The sequence below is a fragment of the Apostichopus japonicus genome, chromosome 15 (assembly GCF_037975245.1).
Source record: "Apostichopus japonicus isolate 1M-3 chromosome 15, ASM3797524v1, whole genome shotgun sequence".
Classification (NCBI taxonomy): Eukaryota; Metazoa; Echinodermata; class Holothuroidea; order Aspidochirotida; family Stichopodidae; genus Apostichopus; species Apostichopus japonicus.
This window is the reverse complement of record NC_092575.1, coordinates 23667601-23691446: the sequence shown is the minus strand read 5'-3', so window position 1 is coordinate 23691446 and position 23846 is coordinate 23667601. Positions and strand designations below refer to the sequence as shown.

The window sequence follows — 23846 nt, the reverse complement described above, 5'->3', positions numbered from 1 at the left end:
TCCTAGTTTACAAATCTGGTAGTGAGTAGAATACGGTAATGAAACATCTTCAGCTGCATGAGCATGCTAAAGTAATTAATTACTCACATTCAGGTAGGACGTGCTGGAATGGAGATGTGAGTTGTTCACTGTGTCGTAAATTTTCAATCTGTGAAGAGGAAACAGAGAAGAAAGCTTTATAATTCTCCTAGAAAACTAGTTTACAGATATTTCACCTCTATCAATTATGAGTGCTTAAGAGTGCAAAAGGGGCTTAACTAATAGTTTTTAAGATATTCTATCTATGACTTACTGCTTATATGCAGTATATTTTCTATACCTTTTCAATATGAAGACGGCTTGTCATAAGATTTTTTTCCGGCATTGTAAAATTATAGTTCAGAGCTTTATAATAAAATCAGTTCATCAATTAGGCTGACAGAGCACAGATTCCAATAGAAACGAAACCAGATCATGAAAACTTGTAGTGGTTCCGGTGCCTAAGCATACACATAGTGTGGTAAGCCATACATGTTAATATTCATGAACTTGTGGTAAGGAAAATGAAGAGGAATTTTTGATGACTAATGACACAACATTTTTAAGGAAGGTACCACGTATCAGTTATCATGTTGAGATATATTATAAAAACAGAGACAAGCATGACTATTAATGAGATCGCATTTAGGGTCTCATCAGCATGTATCTATATCGTATTATCCATGTATATGAGTGAAGCTAATTAGACATACTCTTTCAGAGACATCTGATTAAGAATTTCATATTCACTGATTAAAAATCATGATATGCACACAGAAAACAACACGGTTGATTGCATGAATGTAGTGTGACAAACCTAATATGCCAAGAATGGAAACCATGGAACATTTGGTTCTTGTCATTAGATGAGAAGCCAAGATCAATCAGGCATACCTCCTCATCATATCTCTAACCATTACGCCCCAACCAATCATAAATATACATTAAAGGTAACAAGAACATGCACATACTATGTAGTTACATCAGTATATCAAGTATAAACTAATCGGAAATAGGAATGCATAGATATTGACATTTTTAACAATTCTCTCTATTAAGCCCCGCCCACTCAGTAATACTGAAGAGATAAAACCGCAAGCAATTTGGCACATTTACACATCATGGGGCATCTACCTAACAAGTATGACAACAATTCATCTTGTTGTTGAGGCATCGTGCTTCTATAAAGCCGTTCTCCTTATTTCCCATTAAACCCCATTATCTCATAAATATTTATGAGATAAAAGTTGTTGTTGCAAAAATAAACAAGTACTTTCTATGTAACTTTACATAACTATTCTATATTTGATCTAAATCAGACATATGGTTGAAGACACATTGTCATTTTTTTTTGAAATGTTCATGTTAAGGCCCAACCACCCATATTTTCTGCATGAGATGGGAACAACAAACACTACGTCACATATAAATTATCATAAGGCATCTACCTACTGTACAAAGCATGACGTTGACTCATCTTGGGGTTGTTGAGAGAGTGTTTACAAGCTATTCGTCACATCCACAAGCATGCCAGCACGATGTCAAAGGTTATTGAGCCTTCGGCATCGTAACCAAAAAGGGTAAACAATCATCAAACAAAGCAAATATAAAAGGAGTTGCAGTAGCTAAGAAAAATTCAAAGTGAATATGTAAACTACTCATATTCAAATCTTTCGAACTGTTACATTAGGTCAAATCTAGTTACCTGCAACTGAATACTAAGCTGGAACAAAGAATTCCTCCTTAACAGCCCATATCTTGCTTCTAATTCCAGATTGACAGTATCTTTGATCTCTTTATTCTGAAGATGGAATTCTACTTTGTGTCTGTTGTTTAACCATAAGATTTCCATGGCAACATCCTGTGGGGGAAGAATAATCAGATGGTCTTTAGTTATTATATTATACATTATAGACATTAAAGCATGTAAGTTAATAGAGAAGTGGGTAAAGTTAATGTGCTGATAATCTAAGGATTACAGGTTCCAGTCATGCAAGGCACTTGATTTAAACAGCCCGTCTTCACCCAGATGTAAAAATGTAAACATCTGATGTAACTTTTACAGTACTTTGATACTCTCTTTGAGTATTTTTACAAATTGAGAAAGAAACAGTATCAATATAACATAGGAAATGTTTATTTGTAATTAAAGTATGATAATAAACAACAGTTACCAATATAACATATGCTAGCACTATAACATACCACTCAACAGATGCATAAAACTATTTTTTTTTTTTCAACAAATGAAAATTACATGTGGAACAGGAATTACCTGCTTTCTTTACATGTTGCCAATAAATAAGACATTACAATAAGACAAACATTACTAACCACTCTACTTGGGTTACACTGTGAGGTACTGGAGTTAGTGCTAACATGTAAAGTTGAAGTCATAGAATTGAGTTGAACAAACACAGGATCATGAATTATGGATCCCTTCTGCTGATAGATTTCTTCATTGATAAGGCTCTGATGAGAAATGAAACAAATTAATATTATATTATTATTATTATTTATTTAAGCAATACTATCAATGTATAAACTGATTAGTTGTCCCATGTATGACCAGGAAGCAATACCAGCTCACTGGTAGAATCCTCCCATTAACTGCTGTGGCCATTATTGGTGAAACAAACAGATACATTACTATAATTATCTAACATATGGAGTGCAATAATGTCTAACTCTCTGTACAGATGTTTTGTCCAATCTCTTTTGATTAACTAGACCAATTAATTATGTTATCAAACAGTTTGAGCTCTGTTGGACATTCACAAGCCTGTAAATTGAATCGTTACTTAATGAGGGGAATATAAACTGAAATCAGGTATCTGTTGTTATTATTATTATTATACTGTTATGCATTGATTGTCTGCTAGATGCATTATCAAAGACCATTCATAGTTTCATTGCCTATGTTTTGAAATATAAGCTCTTCTATATTGGACACCTGGTCAAGGTGTGTTTACAAAGGTGTCTGTACAACAATTGTTGTCAGTTGTCAATGACCACAGACAAAAAAACATATTGAACATTCAGTTTGTTATAGGACATCTGGTCAGTGTGTTTTTGTCCACTACAAAGTTTATTTTCGACCATCAATTACCAGACAGACTGGACCATCTAATCTCACATGACCCATCACTTGACAATATTTGATTTTCAAGATGTTAGTGACTGTTGGGCATCAAGTTGAAACTTTATCATTCCGAGTATCTTTGACCTCAAGTTAGTTGGAATTAAGACAGATATCTGGAATCTGTGATATTATTTGTAATATTAATAATAATAGTAATCATCATCAGGCAGTTATTTTTATGGTGCTTAAAAGTGACCACGAATGTGAGAGAAACCGCGAGGGTTTATGGATTACAACTTACACATCAGGTGGCTTCCAATTCAACATGTTAACTCAAATTTGGAATCTTTTCAATTTAGAAAATCATTTCAGATGGAAAAACCGTAGATTGCTCTTGGACGAAAAACCGACCTTCCTTTGACCCGGACGGAGATCAAACCCCCGAACCTCCCGGTTGCTAATTCTCATTGCTTCGAATGATACGGCCTTTATCCACTCGGCCACAACACCAGTACACCTGAGCTGAAAACATCTACTACTTACTTTATGTTCCAGTGAGTTATCATTATGAAACCAAAGATGAATTGTCAATTGATCCCCAGATTCAGAAACTCTGTTTACAATCGGTAAGACACAGACACGCTTCAAACTCTTGGGTATGAAAGGGACGTGAAGACCAATGAGACAGGGTTTCTCAGCTTCAACTGCAAAGTGTTCACTATTCATTGAGCAGCTGAGGTGTTTCCTTTCTAAGCTCCATTTGACAGATTTATCTGAAGAGAATTTAGAAAACATTTTTGTTAGTTAAAAATGTATTACAAGGTGAAAGATTAAAACATCAATCCTTAACTATACCACAGATGATTTTAAAGGGACAGTCTTGTGGGAGATAATACAACACTGTATAATAATAACATCAAACATCTTGTTTTTATGTATGATTGCAAGGTTGCCAGATAAATTGTGTTGCTAACTACAGCTTGCCATAGCTTGAAGAGCTTTTGTCCCCTTAAGTAATCAAGTTTATTTCTCCATAAAGATGGAACAAATGATCGAGGTCATCAGGTCAAGATACTACTGAGAAGAAAAGGGTTGAAAAGGGTTCATTGAAAAACAAAACAGAGAGATTGTTTGTTTTGTGATTCCTAGCCATCACTAGAAGCCTGTTGGCTTTGTGATTCCTTGCTATACAAATTGCTCAAAATCCCACATGCCTATCAGATTAATGTAGAGCAAGTGAGTTAAATTTGTCTAAGAATTAAGTGAGAGCTAGAAAAGAACAGAGATTTCCAGCTCTTATATGTAGCTCTCGCTTGTGGGCATGAACCAATTAATTCACTGGTAAGGACTTTACAGTATACAATTTTTATTTCAAAATGTTTCAATATCCAGAAAGACGGTCTTCCTCTGTGAAATATAGACAAATAGATGTATGACCAAACAGACATTTTCTTTTACGAATTTGGAGCAAACACATCAGCTATACCACCAACAATCCCTAACATTGTTATTAATGAATAATAGTCACATGACATTGTTTATTAACTGAGAAATATTTTTATATTTGTTCAGCAGTAAATTAATGAATTACTGTACATGTAACATAAGAGTTTTAGAGTTCATTGAACTTTCAGGATTAAACATTTATGACATACATACAGCATCTACAGTCCTGGTTTGTAAACTAAACAGTCCAAAATTCACCTAGAGTTCTGGTACAGACAGGTATGTTCCGTACTAAATGTCCTGTACGAATGAAATATGTCTTACGGGACATTAAATAATGGTAGGTTTTAATTACTATGGAAGACATTGTGAAGCAACTGTTGGATCGTATTATTACTATATTATGGCTAAAGATAGGATATAAAAGGAGAATGGAATTTTATATAGTTTGGTAAGTGCAGATGAAAAAACATAAGAAAAAGTCGTACAGGACATATCACTTAATATAAGTTTTGTTGACAACTTTCATTTTAAGAGCGAAATACAAATTCCATAAATTTAGTAAGGGTACATTCAACTATCAACTGTAAATTGGTTTCTCGGATTTTCCTTCAAGTTAACTGTTACTAGTTCTATGTTTCCCCCATTTTCCTACCTATATCAAAATTTACCAAGAAATAGGAAAAACCGACATATCAGCAACAGTAGGCATTTCACGAAGGGTTTTATTAATTTTCCAATACAATACCTTAAACATCTATGTTAAACATTTTTCAATTTGGTTTGTAATTATATTTCATTGTTGCATTATTGTTTTTGCTTTTCTTTCTATTCATATTTATATGTATGGCGCTTTTGACAACTATTTTGTTTATAATTAGCGCATTATAAATCTTAGTTATTATTATAAAAAACTAAAAAAATTAACTATTTTACTACAAAAATCTACTACTTCTGGAGTTATGTTTAGAGACTGAAGGTTTAACATCTGTGTCTGCATCTACACCCTATATACATATGAAATTCATGGAAACTATTTTGGGTCATTGAGTTAACAGAAAGGAGGAGGATTCTTGTACACATGTAATATGGAACCACACACCAAGTACCACGTTATACCATTATGCACTTTGGGCTCATCGTGTTAACAAGCCAATTGGGTGACATAGAAAGACACTAACTCAGGTGCATACCTCTGTTGATACAACACATTTAAGTAACTAAATATAATGATCAGTTGACTAATAAAACACAATGCAAAAGAAACACACCTGTTTGTAATACACCAGAGTACACATCGATACCCATCTGGTTAGTTGTAGTAATAGCACAGTGTGGAATCATCAAGGTGACAGGCTTGTGTAAGGTTAGGCTTTCTGGACCAAATTTCACAAAGGGGGTCAACCTTAGACTCTTGTTTGAGATAGGTCCTTTAATGGCAGGGTCAGTGGAAACCCACAGACTAACAATCCTTCCAGTGCGTAGTGCACCAGCTGGTACACGCAAAATGACACCTGCGATAACCATCTCTCCACCATGCTGATCAAAGTATTGTTCTTTATAAAGATTGGACCCAGGGAACAAAGGAAGTCTCTCTGGAAGAGAAAAGTAATATATTTCATGTGAAAGGAATTTTTTTGTCACTATCATGAATCATGTGTTAATGCAAACTGTTTTTAATCCACAATATGAAAGTAACCTCTGTAAAAAAATTCTGATGTTTTCATATTCCTACTTGAGGCTATTTGTAGATCGTTCAAGAAAATAAAATAAATTTGAGAATCAAATACAGATTTGATATGAGAAAGAGAGAGTAAAACCTGTGATCAACTATCTGCAAGAAATGTTAGCATCATTGAATTAAACATGAAACAATCAATGACATGTTTAATGTACAGAACCAATAATAAGTATGCAGGGTATATCATATTCCTCTAGCATTGACATGCCTGAAGCTATTTTGGAGGCAAATGATATATTCATACTAAAATAAAGGAAAATCTTTCATCTTTTGTAAATACTGAAGCATAAGGGTCGCATGAAACAACTATAATGTTCCTAGAATGTTATATAGGATTGAGAATAAATATATAAGTTACAAACAGAGAAGGAATACACATGCTGCTAAAACTATTGTGTACTTTACCATGTTCTTCCTTAGCAAGCAGCAACAGCCGTCTTCCCAAGTCCAGTTTTCCATGAGACAATTTCAAGGCTCTTTGGACATCCAGTCTCTTGTATCCCTCCTCTATCAAAATCTTGAAATTTACTGACAACTTTGGTTCCATTTTTGAAAGGATTTCCTGTTTCTCTGGAAATTTTACCTGAAATAATGTTGAAATATTACAAATTGTTTATACAATTCATACTTTTTATCATATTTTCATGAAGAAAGACAACTCTCTACTGGATTTGAATATTCTAAAAAGACTTCCTGTGCACTTGATCTCTACAAACCCTACTTTTGAATACTAAAGCATAAAATAACAGTTAAATGTTTGTTATTTTGTTACGATAAGTAAAAGGAGGACTTATTAGTCATGGCAGCAGTAATTCCATTTTCTGTTATGTGACTTGCAGGACAGAAAAAAAGGATACTTTTCATATTAGAAAGTACAGTACTAATCCATTCTAAGATCTTGATTTTATGCAAATTGATCCTTGTTTTCCTGCAAGATAAAGTTTCAAGTCTCAACAAGTTTTTGCGAAGCACAAACCATTTTCTTATCATCTTTCTCTCCTTCGTTTTCCTTTCTATTCTTCTCCTGTGATGTACCAATGTACTCCAGCACCAGTCTTGCAACCTTATTAAAGTGAATAGCTTTCAATCCTTCATACATTCCAATCATTCTCTCTGGCATGATGAGCTCTCTTTCATCCAATATTTTCATCAGCATCTTTCCAGATTCTGCTGCTTCCTGAATTGTGTCATTTTCTGCTGGCTTGAGCTCAAAGAACACACCTAGCTTTGCACAATGTTGTTTATCTAGAAGCTTTGCAATGTCTCCTCTCAACTTTTCATATTTGTGTAAGTCTGAAAGTGAGAACAATAACATCTACTTTACAATCGTAAAAGTATAGCGCATGTACAGATACGAGGGCCTTAACCATATGCTAATTATGTGCCAGTTTGAACAAAAAGCAACGTTCACAACTAACATGCACATCAGGGGCGGCGATTTGTTTCAAATATTGGGGGGGGGGGCATTTGTTTGGGTGCAGTCACAGAGCAACTTTTATCCCCAAAATTGCTCGCGCTCTTCGTGATATTTTGTATATTACTATCTAAGCGGAGCGCCACCATCGGTTGGCGCGCAGCATACAAGAAAATTTATGGTTTTGATAGCCCCAGATCACCGGAAATGGCACTTCTCGGGCTTGAAAATGACCAACCAGATGTACACTTTTGCCTGAGAACAAAGTTTTTCCCAATATTTTTTTTCTTCATCCATAACCTACATCCATATCCATACCTTTTTGAAGATTGTCACCTGTGACACATCATGTTCGACCTCATCGCATCTCCTGTGGATCATTGCTTTTGTACAGTAGGTAATACTACGTAACGGCCCACAACACCCGTCAGCCCCACTTTTCAAGGTTTTAAGCCCATTATTTGTTCAGAATTTGAATAATAAATTCACTTCAAAATATTCCCATAATGTTGCACAAAATATCACCTATGGACAACCAATATAGAAAAAAAAACCTTCAACCCCTAACAGACCGGTCAAAATTGCATGAGTAGAGGGAAGTATGATGAAGAATTCTGGTCAGGAAATATTTGAAAATTCAGAAACAGTTAATTTATTGGTTTACAAATATTAAAACCTCTTATAACGGCTACTATAAAGCTTCGATATCATAAAAAATACAAAAAAATATGCTCCTGGTTACGCGCCTGCCGTTAGAAATCTTGTAGGAAACAGGCCAAATGGAAACCCAATGAACCCATATCGATGTGGATCATATATATGATTGTACGTACTTACACTCATACACAAGAGATGTACAGACATTATGATAATAATCATGAGTAACACCTTGCTATACGGTCACAGGTCACAGAAACGACCACGAAGAGTCATTTACCTCATGCAGCATGTGTTGGATGAAGTTTTAGCCACCGCCAAATATGATTTGGATAAATAATCTCACGCATTATTTTCTATTTATAGCCACACAAAAAGACTATGCCACCAAATATTGGGGGGGATATTAGATACTATATCCCTCACCTGAAATATTGGGGGGACATGTCCCCCCCGTCCCCCCCCCCCCCCAAGATCGCCGCCCATGATGCACATTATAGTACACAACTGGCCCACAAGCATGCAAACTGCATGACAATGTTGGTGTGCAGGTCAACCGTTGGTGCAAACAATAAATTGGTTAAGTTTAATGTCAACAACTTGCATGCAACTCTGCAACTTTAAGCCCTTGTCTTGTGCATAAATTCTAGTCTTGTATACAGCTTCACCTTCAAGTTTGCTTTTTGCTACAAAATAGGAAGTGAGTATACTAATTGAAAATGAGGCGTGTAAATAGAACTTAGATATTTTGTGGGTTCAGCAGTAAGACTGAATTTCTCTCCATGATAAGTGTTAATGTTGATCAAATATTTCCCAATAAACTAAGCTTATATAAGTAACACTCAGGTGTGTCTACTTCTACAACCAAATGTTATTACTTTTTCACCTCTATTCAGACACTCACGTACCTGGGTTCATATACTCTATGTGTGCTTACTCTTTCATCTTCACTAATACACACTTACCTGGTGTATGTATAAGATAAAATAAAGAGCATTCACCTTTTTTTGTTCCAACTTTACTTAGATGCAGGCCAGGGTGGACTTTTAAAACTAGCCAAGTCCAACCATTTGTTCAACTTGCACTTAAAAACTCACCTGGATGCAGCTCTCTGAAAAGAATTTCCTGGCTTTCTGGAGATAAGAGAATGTTTTTCACCTAAAGGAAAAACAAAAAATTATATGAATAATGGAAACTTTAAATGTCAGAAAGTCTAACATACAATAGTGCAGAATATCTATCACACCCTATGAATGATTAGGTTTACAGTTGGAATGTAATGTAGAAACATAGAGCTGAAACAGAAATAAAAAAAACACATAATAAATATATGAAATCCCAAGGAAAAGGAATGTTGGTGACAACATACCTATCATTTATGGAGTATTTAATTGGTACTTAAGATGCCAAATAAAACAAAATATCCAATAGCTGTTGACCTGTGTGTAGAATAATACATACTTTTTCAGCATTTCACTGCATTTTGTGGTACTCATTTATTACAAAGCAATACCAAAGTGCCAGACAAGTGGAAAACAGGATCAAAATAAGAAACTTAGGTACAGCAGGATCACTGGAAAGAATGAAAAAAAAAACTTCAATAACCGGCCACTATAATTCAATTAAATTCAATTGTCATCCACCATTATTATTACAATGAAAAGGATCCATGAGAGAACATGCCAACGAATATCTATAATTCAGTCACAGCACTGATATTATTCAATTACCCTGTCAACAGCTGCATAACTTTCAACTGACAGGACATGCATTAATAAACGAATAACTAATCAGAAGAGAGAAGATGCCGCTTAATGTCATGTAATTAAGAGACATATGAGAACACAAACAGCTGGAAGACAATCAGCAGATAAAACTCACCTTTGATTGGAGGATAAGGGCTGTCTGGTTCTTTTCATGTTGTGATACTTTTAACTTCACATCAACCATGTCAGTGTCTCCATCTTTGTTTCTGTTAAGTCTGAACTGATGAGAGACTCTACTGGCAGCACAGAGGTGATCAATGTCTACATGCTAATAGATAAAAGATATTGAAAACGTACTGAGGATGAAAATGCTTGTTATGTATGCAAAGAAACAATGCCACATAAATGTATGAGAATTAAGGAAAAGTTGGTAAGGAGCCAAGACGTGTGGCCAAATGCAAATCCTTTCATTTCATCGGCAGCTGGTGACGAATGTACTTTATATTGTAATGAAGAATTCCATAACAACATTTTAGGTTAAGTTTGTCACATGGGGTAGGAACCCTACAGAAACATAGTAGAGCCATGGATATTCATGTGATTTAAGATGAATACTGGCTTATATCAATGCTTCTGTTTTTGATGAGTGTTCAGAGAATTTACTAGGTGGGCATGTAATTGTCTTAATCATTCCTGCTCACAGGACAGCCACCTACTCAACATCCCACTCCAGCCAGTGAGAGTTTGCTCAGCATCTGAACACTACCTCCAAATACAAAGGAGGTGTATAAAATACATCCTCATTGATCATCACCAAAGTGCAGACATGGTGGGTGAAGTTTTATGTGAAACCATGTGATAGAACAAAGGCTTTCATTTCCTAAGTGAAGAACTGAAAATAACAACCCTCACAAAATTATGCTCAACAACACTGCCCACCAGAAGTTTTGCATAGATTCTAGTACCTGTTGGGTTTTTTTAACCAGAAAGTAGTGGTTGTAGGGCCAATATTCTAACCGCTACAACACTTTGAACCACTTTAGGTAACCAATCCTCGATTACAAGTCAACTTACATATAATGTTAGAAGACAAACTTTAATAGCATTGGTGATTACAAACCATTGTTGATTCTTCCTTCGTCAGATGGTAGCTATCACCGGGCGATGACATCATCAGATCGATGTAAGAAGCACAATCGCTGCCGTCATTCAATGTCCGGGTAACTTGAAATGTTGTATAGTTTCCCAGGCTCAGTTTGGACTGGTGGTCCTCTAACAGCAACTAAAACATAAGAAAATGGAGAAATTTAAAAAAAATAGCAGAGTCAATTATGCAATATGTTTTGCCTTCATTCTTCTTCATCAATACTGCTATAGCAAGTAACAGCAGCTTTTGTCCCTTAATTTACTAAAATCACAAATTAAAGTTGCTTGTTTTCATCAGATGCTTTTAATACTTATTGCAAATTTTGTGTTAACTCTGTTTTTCAAAAGTAATAGAGTTTTCTCTTTGAACATTCTATGATGAACAAATAAAAATGCACCCTTAACCAATCACTTCATAATTTGCCAGTAAAACACGATAAAATTCATTATACAAATCATGAAAGAAAGAAGGATTCCCAGTAGGCGACTAACAGATCAAAGTACAAAGCAGAATTGACCTCAAACTGCTACAGATATCACCATGGTTACAGGAGATTATCCTCACCTTGTACTCTTCATCACTGTCCTTACAGAAACAAACAGTTATTAAGACATCATCTTTGGCATCAAGTATCCCATCAATAAATGGAACAATACGGAATATATGCTTCTGTTCTGTTTCTTGGCTGACTAAATTAACAAAGACGTAGCTCAGGATGTTAATATCAAGGCTGATCTTCTCTGGGTGCAGCTTCCAATCAATAGATTTCTCTTCGGTCCAAGTTATTTCACCTATAGTAATATAATATTACACAAAATATATAACTTGGTAATCTTAAATACAGTAAATATCAAGAGCTTATTAACTAAGACACATTTTACCGTAATGATTCCCAGCATATAACTCATTTTATTTCTCCTGGTACATTAATTAATTGCATAAAAAGTATTTATTGGTCACCGTCTTTACCTTCTTGTAAATTTTCTTCATCTTTCAGACCAGTGAAGATCATAATACCATGTCGATCTGGCTCAGGGATAATAGCTGAGTGAGGAATAGTCAGCTGGGCTGGCTTGTTGAGAGCAAGTCCTTCTGGCTCTAGTTTTATCAGAGGTGTCATTCTGCCCCTACAAGCACTTCCAGGGAGGTGTATGTCAGGATCATAGATCACTTTAATGGCAATAACATGATCAGAAGATAAAGCGTCTTCAGGAATAGTCAGATGTACCCCCATGATGCTAATAGTTCCACCTTCATACTTTATCCTGTGTTCAATGTATGAATGATGTTGCCTCATTTCAAGTATTTGTGAATCTTTTCTTTGCTTTGGTAGTTCCTCTTTCTCGGTTCTCTCCATCAAAGTCTCCTTACTATGGTCATGATATTCCTCTCTTTCATCAGAACCTTGTGATGGAGTTGATTCATCAACTAAAAAAGAATATAAATGGAAACACAAACACTATTAACTGAAGCCTTGACATGAAAAAAAAAAGAATTGCCATACTGAGCCACATTAATGTAAATTTCTATATCAATACAAAAGCCCTGCAATTGATTTATGAAAGAGGTATTATTGAAGGAATCATAATACAAAATGTTATAGATAAGGTACACAAGCTTTATGTTGTTAGAGAATTTAACGAGTGGCAGCAGACAACAGGAATATCAAAGAATCTAGCATCGTTCTCTGAGAGTGACCAGATGGGAACTAAATCTTTGGGAACTAAATTTTTGTATTTTCAATCTTTTTACTCTAAAGAAATGAACCAAATGGGAACATATAATTGAAGATCCACTTATAATTACTTTTACCATACAAACATCATGATAATTACTACTTCAAAATAACATATTGCCTGAAAGCAGAATATTAACCCCTGATGCACACACATTTCTAGAGATTTTACTGTACTGCATTATTTTGTTTTATGTATTCTGATTACATCATTGCACCTATTCTTACCAGGCCAGGCTAGCAGTTCTGGTGCTTGGTTTTCTTCAAACTGAAAGGGGTCAACTTTAGACTGATATGGAGCTAAAAGGTTTTCATTTGTTCGGTTTAGCTGAATATAAACCAAACCCTTTTGTAGGTTAGTGACATCGTACATATTGATGATGTTTCGTGTCTGCATGAATTTAATCAGAGTGATTCCTGGTGTCTCTATCAGAGAAACCCTGCGTAGCATATCAGTTTCTGCCGGTGGTAAACCAAACAGAGTTGCTAATTTCAGATTGCTGTCTAGAGTTAGATCATCAGCAACATTGACCATTAATCTGCCGTAATCAGCTGAAATGTAAATGAAAGTAAGGATAAAATATAATTAAGGATCACACTCAGACCAAAAAACCAATTGATAAACTGATTATTAAATAATAGATGACATCACATTATCCCAATTTTCAGTTGATTATTAGATTGATTTGTATTGCATTAATATATAAGAACAAAATACTTTTCTTCAAAATCAGTTCAATAGCTGAAGAAACTATAATTTATGTGGAATATGAATACATTTAATTGCTTTTGAAAGTACTGTGGATGCAACTGCTCATCTACACAAGAAGCATCAGTGTTACCATAGCAACATTAATGGCACCTTTTTAAATCATAGCAACAGGCTTTTGATGATATTTAACATAAAATGATTTCAAAATCATAATACTCTTCAAATGTTAGTATCCTGGTGTGATCTACTTCGCTTGATGACCAAAAAGTCGAAACATCATAACGAGGAATTAGGTGAGGCTTTTATTTTCTATAATATTTCACAAAAAAAGACATTGGAGGTGTTGATATGCTTTATGTTATTTGCTTGTTGACCCCAGCAACGTATACATCTGGACATCATACTATACACTATAAAACATACCAACCATGCAGGGCCATGATGCTCCTAACCATGTATGTTAATATAACCCTCTGTCAGTTCAAAGTTGTAGGAGTTTTGTATCCAAACACCACACCTTTAACAGGCGTTTACTGCACGTTTGATATTAATTGCTCTAGTTTGGATGATGAATTGATGACGATGTTGAGATTCATATTCTTTGTGTGAGAAAATGCTTGATCTATAGAGAGCATTTTACCATTCTACCTCCCCTTCCCCTTATCCTAGGTTCACCTTTACAATCTCTCAGCTAGTAGCACAGACAGGAAGTCCTCCTACATCACACTTCCCAGAAAGTTACTAACAGTTTCTATTTACCAGCCAACAACATAATATTATACTTTTCCTACTTCTATGTCCCCGTAAATCACTAATACTTTGACCTTTACAATAAGTCTCTACAACAGAAACCCTACACCTGTCTGTGCAAGGAATGTCAGATCTCTACCAATCAAATAACTTTCAGTATGATGTCATTCCCAATGATGTCATAGTGTGGTCATTTCTAATAGTAGCTTAACCCAGCTCTGTTTAAGGAGAAAGTTCAATATGTGGACAGAGCAACTTCCTGCCCCATCCTCTGTAATCCATTGTCAAAGAGTATCTAAGTTGTAACTTTCACCAATTGTATTTAGTGTGATTCAACCTGTAGGAGCCGTGCTTAGCACGGTTCTCTCAAGCTTACTTTCCTCTGACACAGTCACTGTATTCAGTAGATATCTAGCCAGATGAAGATCTAATGTACCGTTTAATTCAATTTCTTGTTCATGTCCTTATTTTTGGTTATATATGATAGAAATTATAACTGTTACCATGGAGCACATCACATGACCCTCCATGCACCGTAGGTTTTTTTTTACACATCTCCTAAATGGGTGTATGATCGACTCCTAAATGAACTTAGTTATATTAAAATTGCTAAAACTTGGATCAGATATACAACAGATACCTAGATGTTTTATTTTGTTTGTATTAGATAGTGACCACATGCCTACCAGAGGATTATGTGCTTTTATGTACACCGTGTCCTTGCACAAAAAAGTCATGCTGAAACCAAACGCTTATTACAGACCACATTCCTAATTATATAGAAAGATTTTCATAAATTAAATTCTGTTAGCCATTGACTTGAATTAATGTAGTCTCTCTTGAAAACCAAAATTATCCAGCTATAGTGCTTTCAAGGTTTTTACACTTTTTTTGACCTTCACAAAGAATTACTGGGCTCTTGTACACATTATAGGTAAGTCATATACCTCTATGATATTCTGATCTATTCTGAAGCTGCTTATTTTATGATGTAATGTTAAAAATTTCCAGAATGTAACATTTGCTGAACCCAAATAACCTATACCGTCCACCAATAACAATAGTTTTTAGTATTCATTATAGAGAAGCCATAGCCATATTTAGCAGCTACTGCAGTTTTCTATCTGGATATATTGTATTTACATACCCTGTAGTGTTCACGTTTTCAAACCTGGTGACCTCAAATGAACTCTGACCTACATCATACTGCGTACAAAACGATTTAACCTGTTTCCACCATACTCCTTAATGTATTTATACCTCTGCAGATCTCTTTTGACTTTTAATATCTTAACATAATAGACATTAGATAATCCATTCTACACTACTTAAATTGACTCAAGTCACTACCCCCACCAACCCCCCCCCCCTCCCTCTACCCTCTCCGTACATCTCCATTGACAGCTGTGAAGATCTCCAGGTAGGACTTTTTAAGGATAAACAGACTTATATAAGGAAACATTAAACTGCCTGGAAATTTACAACCAACAGCAGTAATTATCTTTTCATTGTGATCCTACCTGCCAAAGTTGATTGCTGTGATAGGTCTATAGTTTCACCTTCTTCAAGTTGGGTTTCTTCCTCCGTAACAGAAGCGGATGAAGCCTGAAAATAAACAACATAGGAAAGATATCTTATTTGGTGTACTGAAACTTTAAAAAGAAACTCTGTATTCCTTTCTGTCACCTGTCAAGTTACACCAATTGAGCCTTTAGCTGGTAAAAGCAACTGATTTTAGCATCTAGGTGAATGTACTCATTACTCACTTCACACTATTTGTAGTAAAATGTACCATAAATTTAGAACACTTTTGGTTAGCTCAAGATTATGTTGTCACATCGTAATACCATCAACAGTGGAATATGTTATAATAAATTCAACACATTAATGGTCTAGTCACAATACTTTGCTAACTTTGTAAACACACTTAATTTTGCTACTGGTGGCATACTAACTACAGATACACTATACTTAATCATACTTACCAATTGTTGCTGATTCAAGGCTTCCCTAGTCTGCTTCAGGACCTCTTGTAAGGCCATGGATTCTTTGGCATATTCCAGTTGTGACTTCACAAGTTCATCTTTTGTAGCTCTCAGACTAGATTTAGCCTCTTCCAGCTCCTGTCATGTAAACAACACAGTGAATGAGACAAGAAGGATGAACCTCCCAGTGGTTTCTTGCCACAAATAACAAGAAAGTCAAATGACTTAGTGGTTCCTTGCCAATATGAGAAGAAACTTTAGTTGCAATATTTTACAACGATCTGAATTGCTGAGCAGAAATGGCAAGTCTTGCAGAACTGAGTAATTCATACCTATGCAAAGAGGTTTGCTGCTCAAGAAAACTTCACTTCTGCATAATCAGACTCATTCTGACTGTAACATGTAATTGACCTTTGACCTCAAGGAAAACTGTACACATGTAAATAGCCAATGGCTATGTATACCAATTTGAAGTCGCAACTTCTGAAGTGATTGCATTTTCAAATTTCTCAAACTATATTGACCTCCATGAAAAACCAGAATGCAAAAATGCATAGTGGTTTCGATGATGTAACATGAGCTATTTTCTGAATGTGATGTATTGTATAGTGAGGGTGTACAACATACTTGATATTAGTAATACAGTAAGAAGCAGTGTGATATGACAAACAATAAATTCAAAATGACACAGGCTGTCCTGAAATGACCATTGACCTCAACAACAAGCTTCTGGTACTAAATTTGATAGATACATCAACATACTAATATGACATCAGTCCTGATTTAATAATGATATATTGTGTTAAACATGGTTTCACAAGCTGACCCCTGGTGACCTCAAACAACCATTGACCTCCGCCCACAACATTAAGGCTTCTGGTACTCAATGTGGTACAATTACATATCAATATGAGATCTGTCCAAGCTGCCCTTGCGATATTATGTTTAGGAAGATGTGTTAGTGTGGAAAGGACAGGTACAGTAAGAGGGTAGTGAAGTGCACTGAAGTAAATGTTTGGCATATGTTGACCTCAAATAACCTTTGACCTCCACCAAACGCAATAATAGGCTCCTTAAATTTAATATGGTACATATACAAACCAAATATGAGATCTGTCCTTTCTTGCAATATCATGTTTACAAGGTTGTCACGATTTGACCTGTTGTCCCCAAATGATCTTTGACCTACACCAAATACATAAGGCTTCCTGTACTCAATTTAGTACGTCTACACACTAAATATAAATTGGTCCGACCTTCCCTTCTTGAGATATCGTGTTTACAAGGTTTTCAAAATTTGAACTCTGGTGACCCTAAAAGACCATTGACCTCCACCAAAAACAATTCGCTCGTTGCACTCAATGAGGTACGTCTAAACTTTAAATATGAGGTCTGCTCATGCTTCCCTTCTAAAGATATCGAGTTTATGTTTTCACAATTTTACCCCTAATGACCCCAATGACCTTTGACCTTCAACATGAACAATAGGCTTACTGTACTAAATATAGTCCATCCACACATTTAAGTTAGTTCTGCCCAAGCTTCCCTTCTCGAAATATAGTGTTTACAATGTTTTCACATTTTGACCCCCTGTGACCCCAAATGACCTTTGACCTCCACCAAAAACGAAGGGCTGCCTGTACTTAATGTGGTACTTCTACACAAGAAATGTGAGGTCTGCCCAAACTTCCTTTCTTGGGCTATTGTTTAGGGTTTCACAATTGAAGATGGTGACCCTAAATGACCTTTGACCTCCACAGAAAACAATATACTTCCTTTACTTAATGTGGTACTTCTACACATTCAATATAAGGTTTGCCATGGCTTCTTTTCTTGAAATATTGTGTTTACAAGATTTCCACATTTTGACTCCTGGTGACCCCAAATGAATTTTGACTAACACCAAAAACAATATGCTTCCTGTACTCAATGTGGTACATCTACACAGTAAAACGTGAGATGTTCCCAAGCATCCTTTCTTGACATATCTTGATTACAAGGTGTTGACAATTTGACCCCTAGTGACCCTGAATGACCTTTGACCTCAACAGAAAACAATAGGCTTCTTTAACTCAATGTGTTACTATACCTCTACAACACTAAATATGATGTCTGCCCAAGTGTCTTTACTTGAGATATGGTGTTTACAAGGTTTCCACATTTTGACCCCTAGTGACTTCAAATGACCTTTGACAACAACACAAAAAAATAAGCTTCTTGAACTTGGTAAAAGTTTCCCTTCTTGAGTTATCGTGTTAACAAGCTGGGCGTCACAAATTCACACATACGTACACACATAGCCATCATGATTGCAAAGGTTACGATATTCATCGAAACCAACAATAGGCATCATCTGCTCACCAAGGGCTACCAACATAGCAAGTTTAAAGTTCAAGCAAGTTGTACTTCTTGAGATATATTATGTTTACAAAGTTTTCAGACCTAATATGACCTTTGACCTCCATGAAAAATAACAGAGAACAACGTATCACCAAGGGCTATCTGCATACTAAAGTATAAAGTTCAAGCAACTTTCACTTCTTGAGATATCGGGTTTACAAGGTTTTCAGACCTTGACCTCTCTTGACCCGTAAAACAATAGAGGTCATCTGCTCAGCAAGGGCTGCCAACATACCAAGTTCAAGCAACTTTTGCATATTGGGATATCGTGTTTACACGGTTGTTAGCCTTTGATCTCTGGTGACCTTTGATCTCTGGTGACCTTTGATCTCTGGTGACCTTTGATCTCTGGTGACCTTTGACCTCCATGAACCAGAATGCAAAATGCATTGAGGTTTCGATAACTTCAATGCACTAGACTTCTGCTTGTTAGTATAACCAGAACTAGCTATTACAATAACACTATGGCATGCTAACACAGGTCAGTCTGTATGTGGTTATACACACCTCCATCAAAAACAGTAGGGTTCTTGTACTCAATGTTATGAATCCGCACACCAAGTATTACAAACCAAACCAAATCTCTAATAACTTCGCATATTAAGGTTGCAGAGGAGTCCACTTATGGACAATTTAGATTGGAATATGCCCACAAAACTTCAAAGAATCAACTTGAAAGAAGCTAATACAGGTCACTGGAGGTCAACCTGAGGTCAAAGGTCACCCAAATGCAGGTCTACTATTGTATTACAATAGCTTAACTCCCAACCTTAATGGACATTTGGTTCTCAAGTTATTGCAAAAATACTAGTTTTTGACCCCTGATTGACCTTTGTTGACATTGGATGACATGACTGTTATGTTTTGAAACAATCCCTTACCCCATTCACAACTAGTCCCAAAATATCAACCTTGTCACACCCTGTCAATGGTAGTTTCACAAGTTATTGAGAAAAACTAGGCCAACATTACAGCCAACTCCATGGAGTGAAAGCAAATCTCAAGTTCACAGGTGCTTGACCTAGTTTCTCCTTGGCAGCTGGCCAAGAAATGTTTTGAAATTCGGGGTACCTGTGCAACTTACATCCAACCAGAACTACCAATGATCTACAAATATTTTCTAGAGAAGGCATGCTTTGCCATTCAAGTGCACTATTCCATCGAAATCACATCAACTCTTTAGCAAAATATCCATACGGATGAGTCACAAGTGTTGAAGTAGCTCTAGCACTTTTATATATCTATGGTCTGCAAGCAAGCCTTGGAAGACACTGTACATGTATGTAGATATGTACATAGCAATTCAGGACTTCTAGCGACACACTTAAGTCAATGGGGATATTGTCGCGAGTTCAGATTCAAATCTACGGATGCCCGTAAGATCATTTTCAATTGTCAGTAGGCTCTCCTATTCTTATGAGGCGAATCGCCCATGTCATATACTTATGGGCTGGACGATGGGAGATACTGTATATTATGAAAAGGTTTTTACAAGTTGACCCCTGGTGACCCTAAATGACCTTCGATATCCACCAAAAACGATAGGCTTTTTGTACTTAATGTGGTCAACCTACATGCCAGAAATGAAATCAATTCAAGCTTTGCTTCTTGAGATATCATGTTTACAAGCTTTTCACTATTTGACCCCTGGTGACCCCAAGTGACCTTTGACCTACACCAAAAACAATAGGCTTCTTGTACTCAATAAGATACTCCTATGTACCAAATATGAGAACTGTCCAAGCTTCCCTTCTTGAGATATCGTGTTTACAAGCTGGGCGTCACAAACGCACACACACACACACACACACATACACACACGCATGATTGCAAAGGTTACGATTATCATCGAAACCAAAAAGGTAAGAGAACATCTAATAACTAATGGCTACCCACATACTAAGTTTGAAGTTCAAGCAACTTTGAATTCTTGAGAAATTGTGTTTAAAAGGTTTTCATACCTTGACCTTAAATGACCTTTGACCTCCATGAAAGACAATATGAACCATCTACTTACCTACATACCAAATTTCAATTTTAGGCAATGTTAGGCTCTTGAGATATCGTGTTTACAAGCCAAGGCGTCACATACATAAACCCACAACCAGGTGTGTTTCAGACCGAGGACCGCATTGTTTTTTCCGTTGTTCAAATCCATGTACCCTAACCTAAACAATACCCCATTACAATAGAATTCTTCCGAGGACACAGTGATTTTTTAGAAATCACAACTGAGGACCGGGAATTCTTTTGGTCAAGTCCTCAGTCAGAATACAAACAAGTGCACCCACACACAGACACACACACGCCATCACCATCGAATAGGTTCCTTCTGCCTTCGGCAAGGAATCAAACATTTATGAAGTACAGTAGCCTGTCTCTGAAGGGAGAGCATTATTCAAGTTAACAACATTCTTCACACTTATTTTCAGGCAGGCTGAACTGATAAGCTTTTGACCACCTACTTGAGGGTGTGACTATTGCAAAATTACTACCTGGCTCAGAGGAATCACATGTTTACAATAAATTAGTGCAGAGATCTGTAACCAAATTGCCTTCAAAAATAATTGCCAGGAATGGTGGAATTACCATTTTAGAATAGGAATGTAGGCCTATCACATTGAAGGACAGATGTTCAATAATATATATATATCAGTTGAATTAATTTTATGTTGTGATGTAATATGCTTCAATGTACTACATATTTTGCCATTGCACATGACAAGTTCCGTTGTTTAGTTTTGCTAGTTAATGTAAACTGTCACTTGTAACTAAACAATTAGAACAATACAGTTTAACGTCAGCTGAGTAGCAAACTTCCACATTAAAAGAGCATATTCCAGTATGAAATGAATACTCTCTGAAAGTTCTGTTCTTGAGAAAAAGGGATTAAAGACTTTTACCTGTGCATGTTCTGATTGGCCTCTCTGAACCACAAATTGACCTATATATTAATACAGTGACAGCAACTGTACATCATACTAAACATCAAGAATGTATAGATTCTTGAGACAAATAGCTCTTAATATGTTCATCATTTAACATCTACTGTTGGATATACATGTAATAACCATTCCCTTATTTCTGAAAATATTTTTTGCAATAATTATTTCTGCAAATGGTAACTTAAAAATTCACTTTACACTAATAGATCAAGCAGAAAGGTAGTCTTGTCCATAGTGACTAAATTTCTCATGACCCAAGTCGGGTAACTTGGTCATCAGTTATCTATAATCACATGCTATGTGAAGTCTAACCTCTTTCTGCTGCTGAAGTAATTCGTCCTTCTCATCCTTCAGTGTCTTCAATGTATCTTTCAATTGTTGTCTTTCCTCCTCTGTTGTCTTAAGTCTTCCAGTCAGCTGTTGTCTTTCCTCCTCTGTTGTCTTTAGTCTTCCATTCAGCAGTTGTCTCTCCTCCTCTGTTGTCTTTAGTCTTCCATTCAGCTGTTGTCTTTCTTCCTCTGTTGCCTTCAATGTATCTTTCAATTGTTGTCTTTCCTCCTCTGTTGCCTTTAATGTGTCTCTCAATTGTTGTCTTTCCTCCTCTGTTGTCTTTAGTCTTCCAGTCAGTTGATTTCTTTCCTCCTCTGTTGTCTTTAGTCTTCCAGTGAGCAGTTGTTTTTCCTCCTCTGTTACCTTCAATGTATCTTTCAATTGTTGTCTTTCCTCTTCTGTTGTCTTTAGACTGCCATTTAGATGTTGTCTTTCTTCCTCTGTTACCTTCAATGTATATTTCAATTGTTGTCTTTCCTCCTTCGTTGTCTTAAGTCTTCCAGTCAGCTGTTGTCTTTCCTCCTCTGTTGCCTTTAGTCTTCCATTCAGCTGTTGTCTCTCCTCCTCTGTTGTCTTTAGTCTTCCATTCAGCTGTTGTCTTTCTTCCTCTGTTGCCTTCAGTGTATCTTTCAATTGTTGTCTTTCCTCCTCTGTTGCCTTTAATGTGTCTCTCAATTGTTGTCTTTCCTCCTCTGTTGTCTTTAGTCTTCCAGTCAGTTGATTTCTTTCCTCCTCTGTTGTCTTTAGTCTTCCAGTCAGTTGGTTTCTTTCCTCCTCTGTTGTCTTTAGTCTTCCAGTGAGCTTTTGTCTTTCCTCCTCTGTTGTCTTTAGTCTTCCATTCAGCTGTTGTCTTTCTTCCTCTGTTGTCTTCAATGTATCTTTCAATTGTTGTCTTTCCGCCTCTGTTGTCTTTAGTCTTCCAGTCAGCTGTTGTCTTTCTTCCTCTGTTGCCTTCAATGTATCTTTCAATTGTTGTCTGTCCTCCTCTGTTGTCTTAAGTCTTCCAGTGTGCTGTTGTTTTTCATATTCTGATTCAGTTAGTTTGTCAGAGAGTTCTTCCCTTTTGTCTTTAGATTCCTTTAGTTGATCCTTTAGTACTTTCTTAGTCAACTTTGAATCTGAAACAAACATATAAGATGCAAACATGGTTAAACATTGTCTTCCACCCAAGAGATGTAGTGATGTAAATGAATACAGTTCAATGTATCTTAAAAATTGATGCGGTAAAAACTTCCAGGAAAATATTTTGACAAATTTACATCAAATTTAGTGAGCCCTTATTTGGTCCGACTTTATAATGTTATTTGAGGTGGCCATGCTAATCTTTCACTTTCCTTGGTGTTGAATTTGGCACTGCTTCTGAGGAATTTAACTACAGTAAGTTGACTCTTTCAATGATCCTCAAATATATCAAGGATACTAAATTACAAAATTTAACAAGAGCCCAAGGGCACTGTGTTTCCTTGCATAGGGGTATATGACAATACACATAATGTTATCATAGCAAGATTGGGCTCAAATAGTCTAATAAGTCCAAGTAATTGTGGTCCTACATGTACCCATGTAAAGTAACCAACACTATAGCCAACACTTTTGTGATCACAAATTGTGATCGGATTTTTGATCGGAAGGCACTTTTGAGATCTGAATATGGCGTCAAAAATGTAAGAAATATAACGTCACCCACAGGTACAAGCGGGTCAACAGATATGATAACATTGGTGACCTCAGATCACATGACCGTTAAGTTTGAAAATGTTCCACCACCCCATTCACAA

General features: G+C 36.1%; 1 protein-coding gene across 6 annotated transcripts in view; it reads right to left on the bottom strand.

Annotated features, from left to right (window-relative positions):
• LOC139980963 (uncharacterized) overlaps nucleotides 1-23846 on the bottom strand; it is a 101599-nt gene that overhangs the window by 64385 nt on the left and 13368 nt on the right. The window contains exons 6-22 of one of the 6 annotated variants that reach the window (XM_071993034.1): nucleotides 22432-23186; nucleotides 22051-22263; nucleotides 16394-16531; nucleotides 15929-16013; nucleotides 13175-13498; nucleotides 12181-12639; nucleotides 11776-12002; nucleotides 11185-11346; nucleotides 10240-10392; nucleotides 9456-9516; nucleotides 7264-7580; nucleotides 6693-6870; nucleotides 5818-6141; nucleotides 3644-3873; nucleotides 2353-2490; nucleotides 1724-1879; nucleotides 88-148 (exon numbers count right to left, since the gene is read on the bottom strand). The exons of 2 other annotated variants lie outside the window; for them this stretch is intronic. In XM_071993034.1, the coding sequence (XP_071849135.1) occupies nucleotides 88-148; nucleotides 1724-1879; nucleotides 2353-2490; nucleotides 3644-3873; nucleotides 5818-6141; nucleotides 6693-6870; nucleotides 7264-7580; nucleotides 9456-9516; nucleotides 10240-10392; nucleotides 11185-11346; nucleotides 11776-12002; nucleotides 12181-12639; nucleotides 13175-13498; nucleotides 15929-16013; nucleotides 16394-16531; nucleotides 22051-22263; nucleotides 22432-23186 (3981 nt within the window). Of the gene's footprint in view, nucleotides 1-87; nucleotides 149-1723; nucleotides 1880-2352; nucleotides 2491-3237; nucleotides 3548-3617; nucleotides 3874-5817; nucleotides 6142-6692; nucleotides 6871-7263; nucleotides 7581-9455; nucleotides 9517-10239; nucleotides 10393-11184; nucleotides 11347-11775; nucleotides 12003-12180; nucleotides 12640-13174; nucleotides 13499-15928; nucleotides 16014-16393; nucleotides 16532-22050; nucleotides 23187-23846 lie in introns of those variants that run through there. 3 more of the 6 variants (XM_071993033.1, XM_071993035.1, XM_071993038.1) reach the window with 3 other exon arrangements.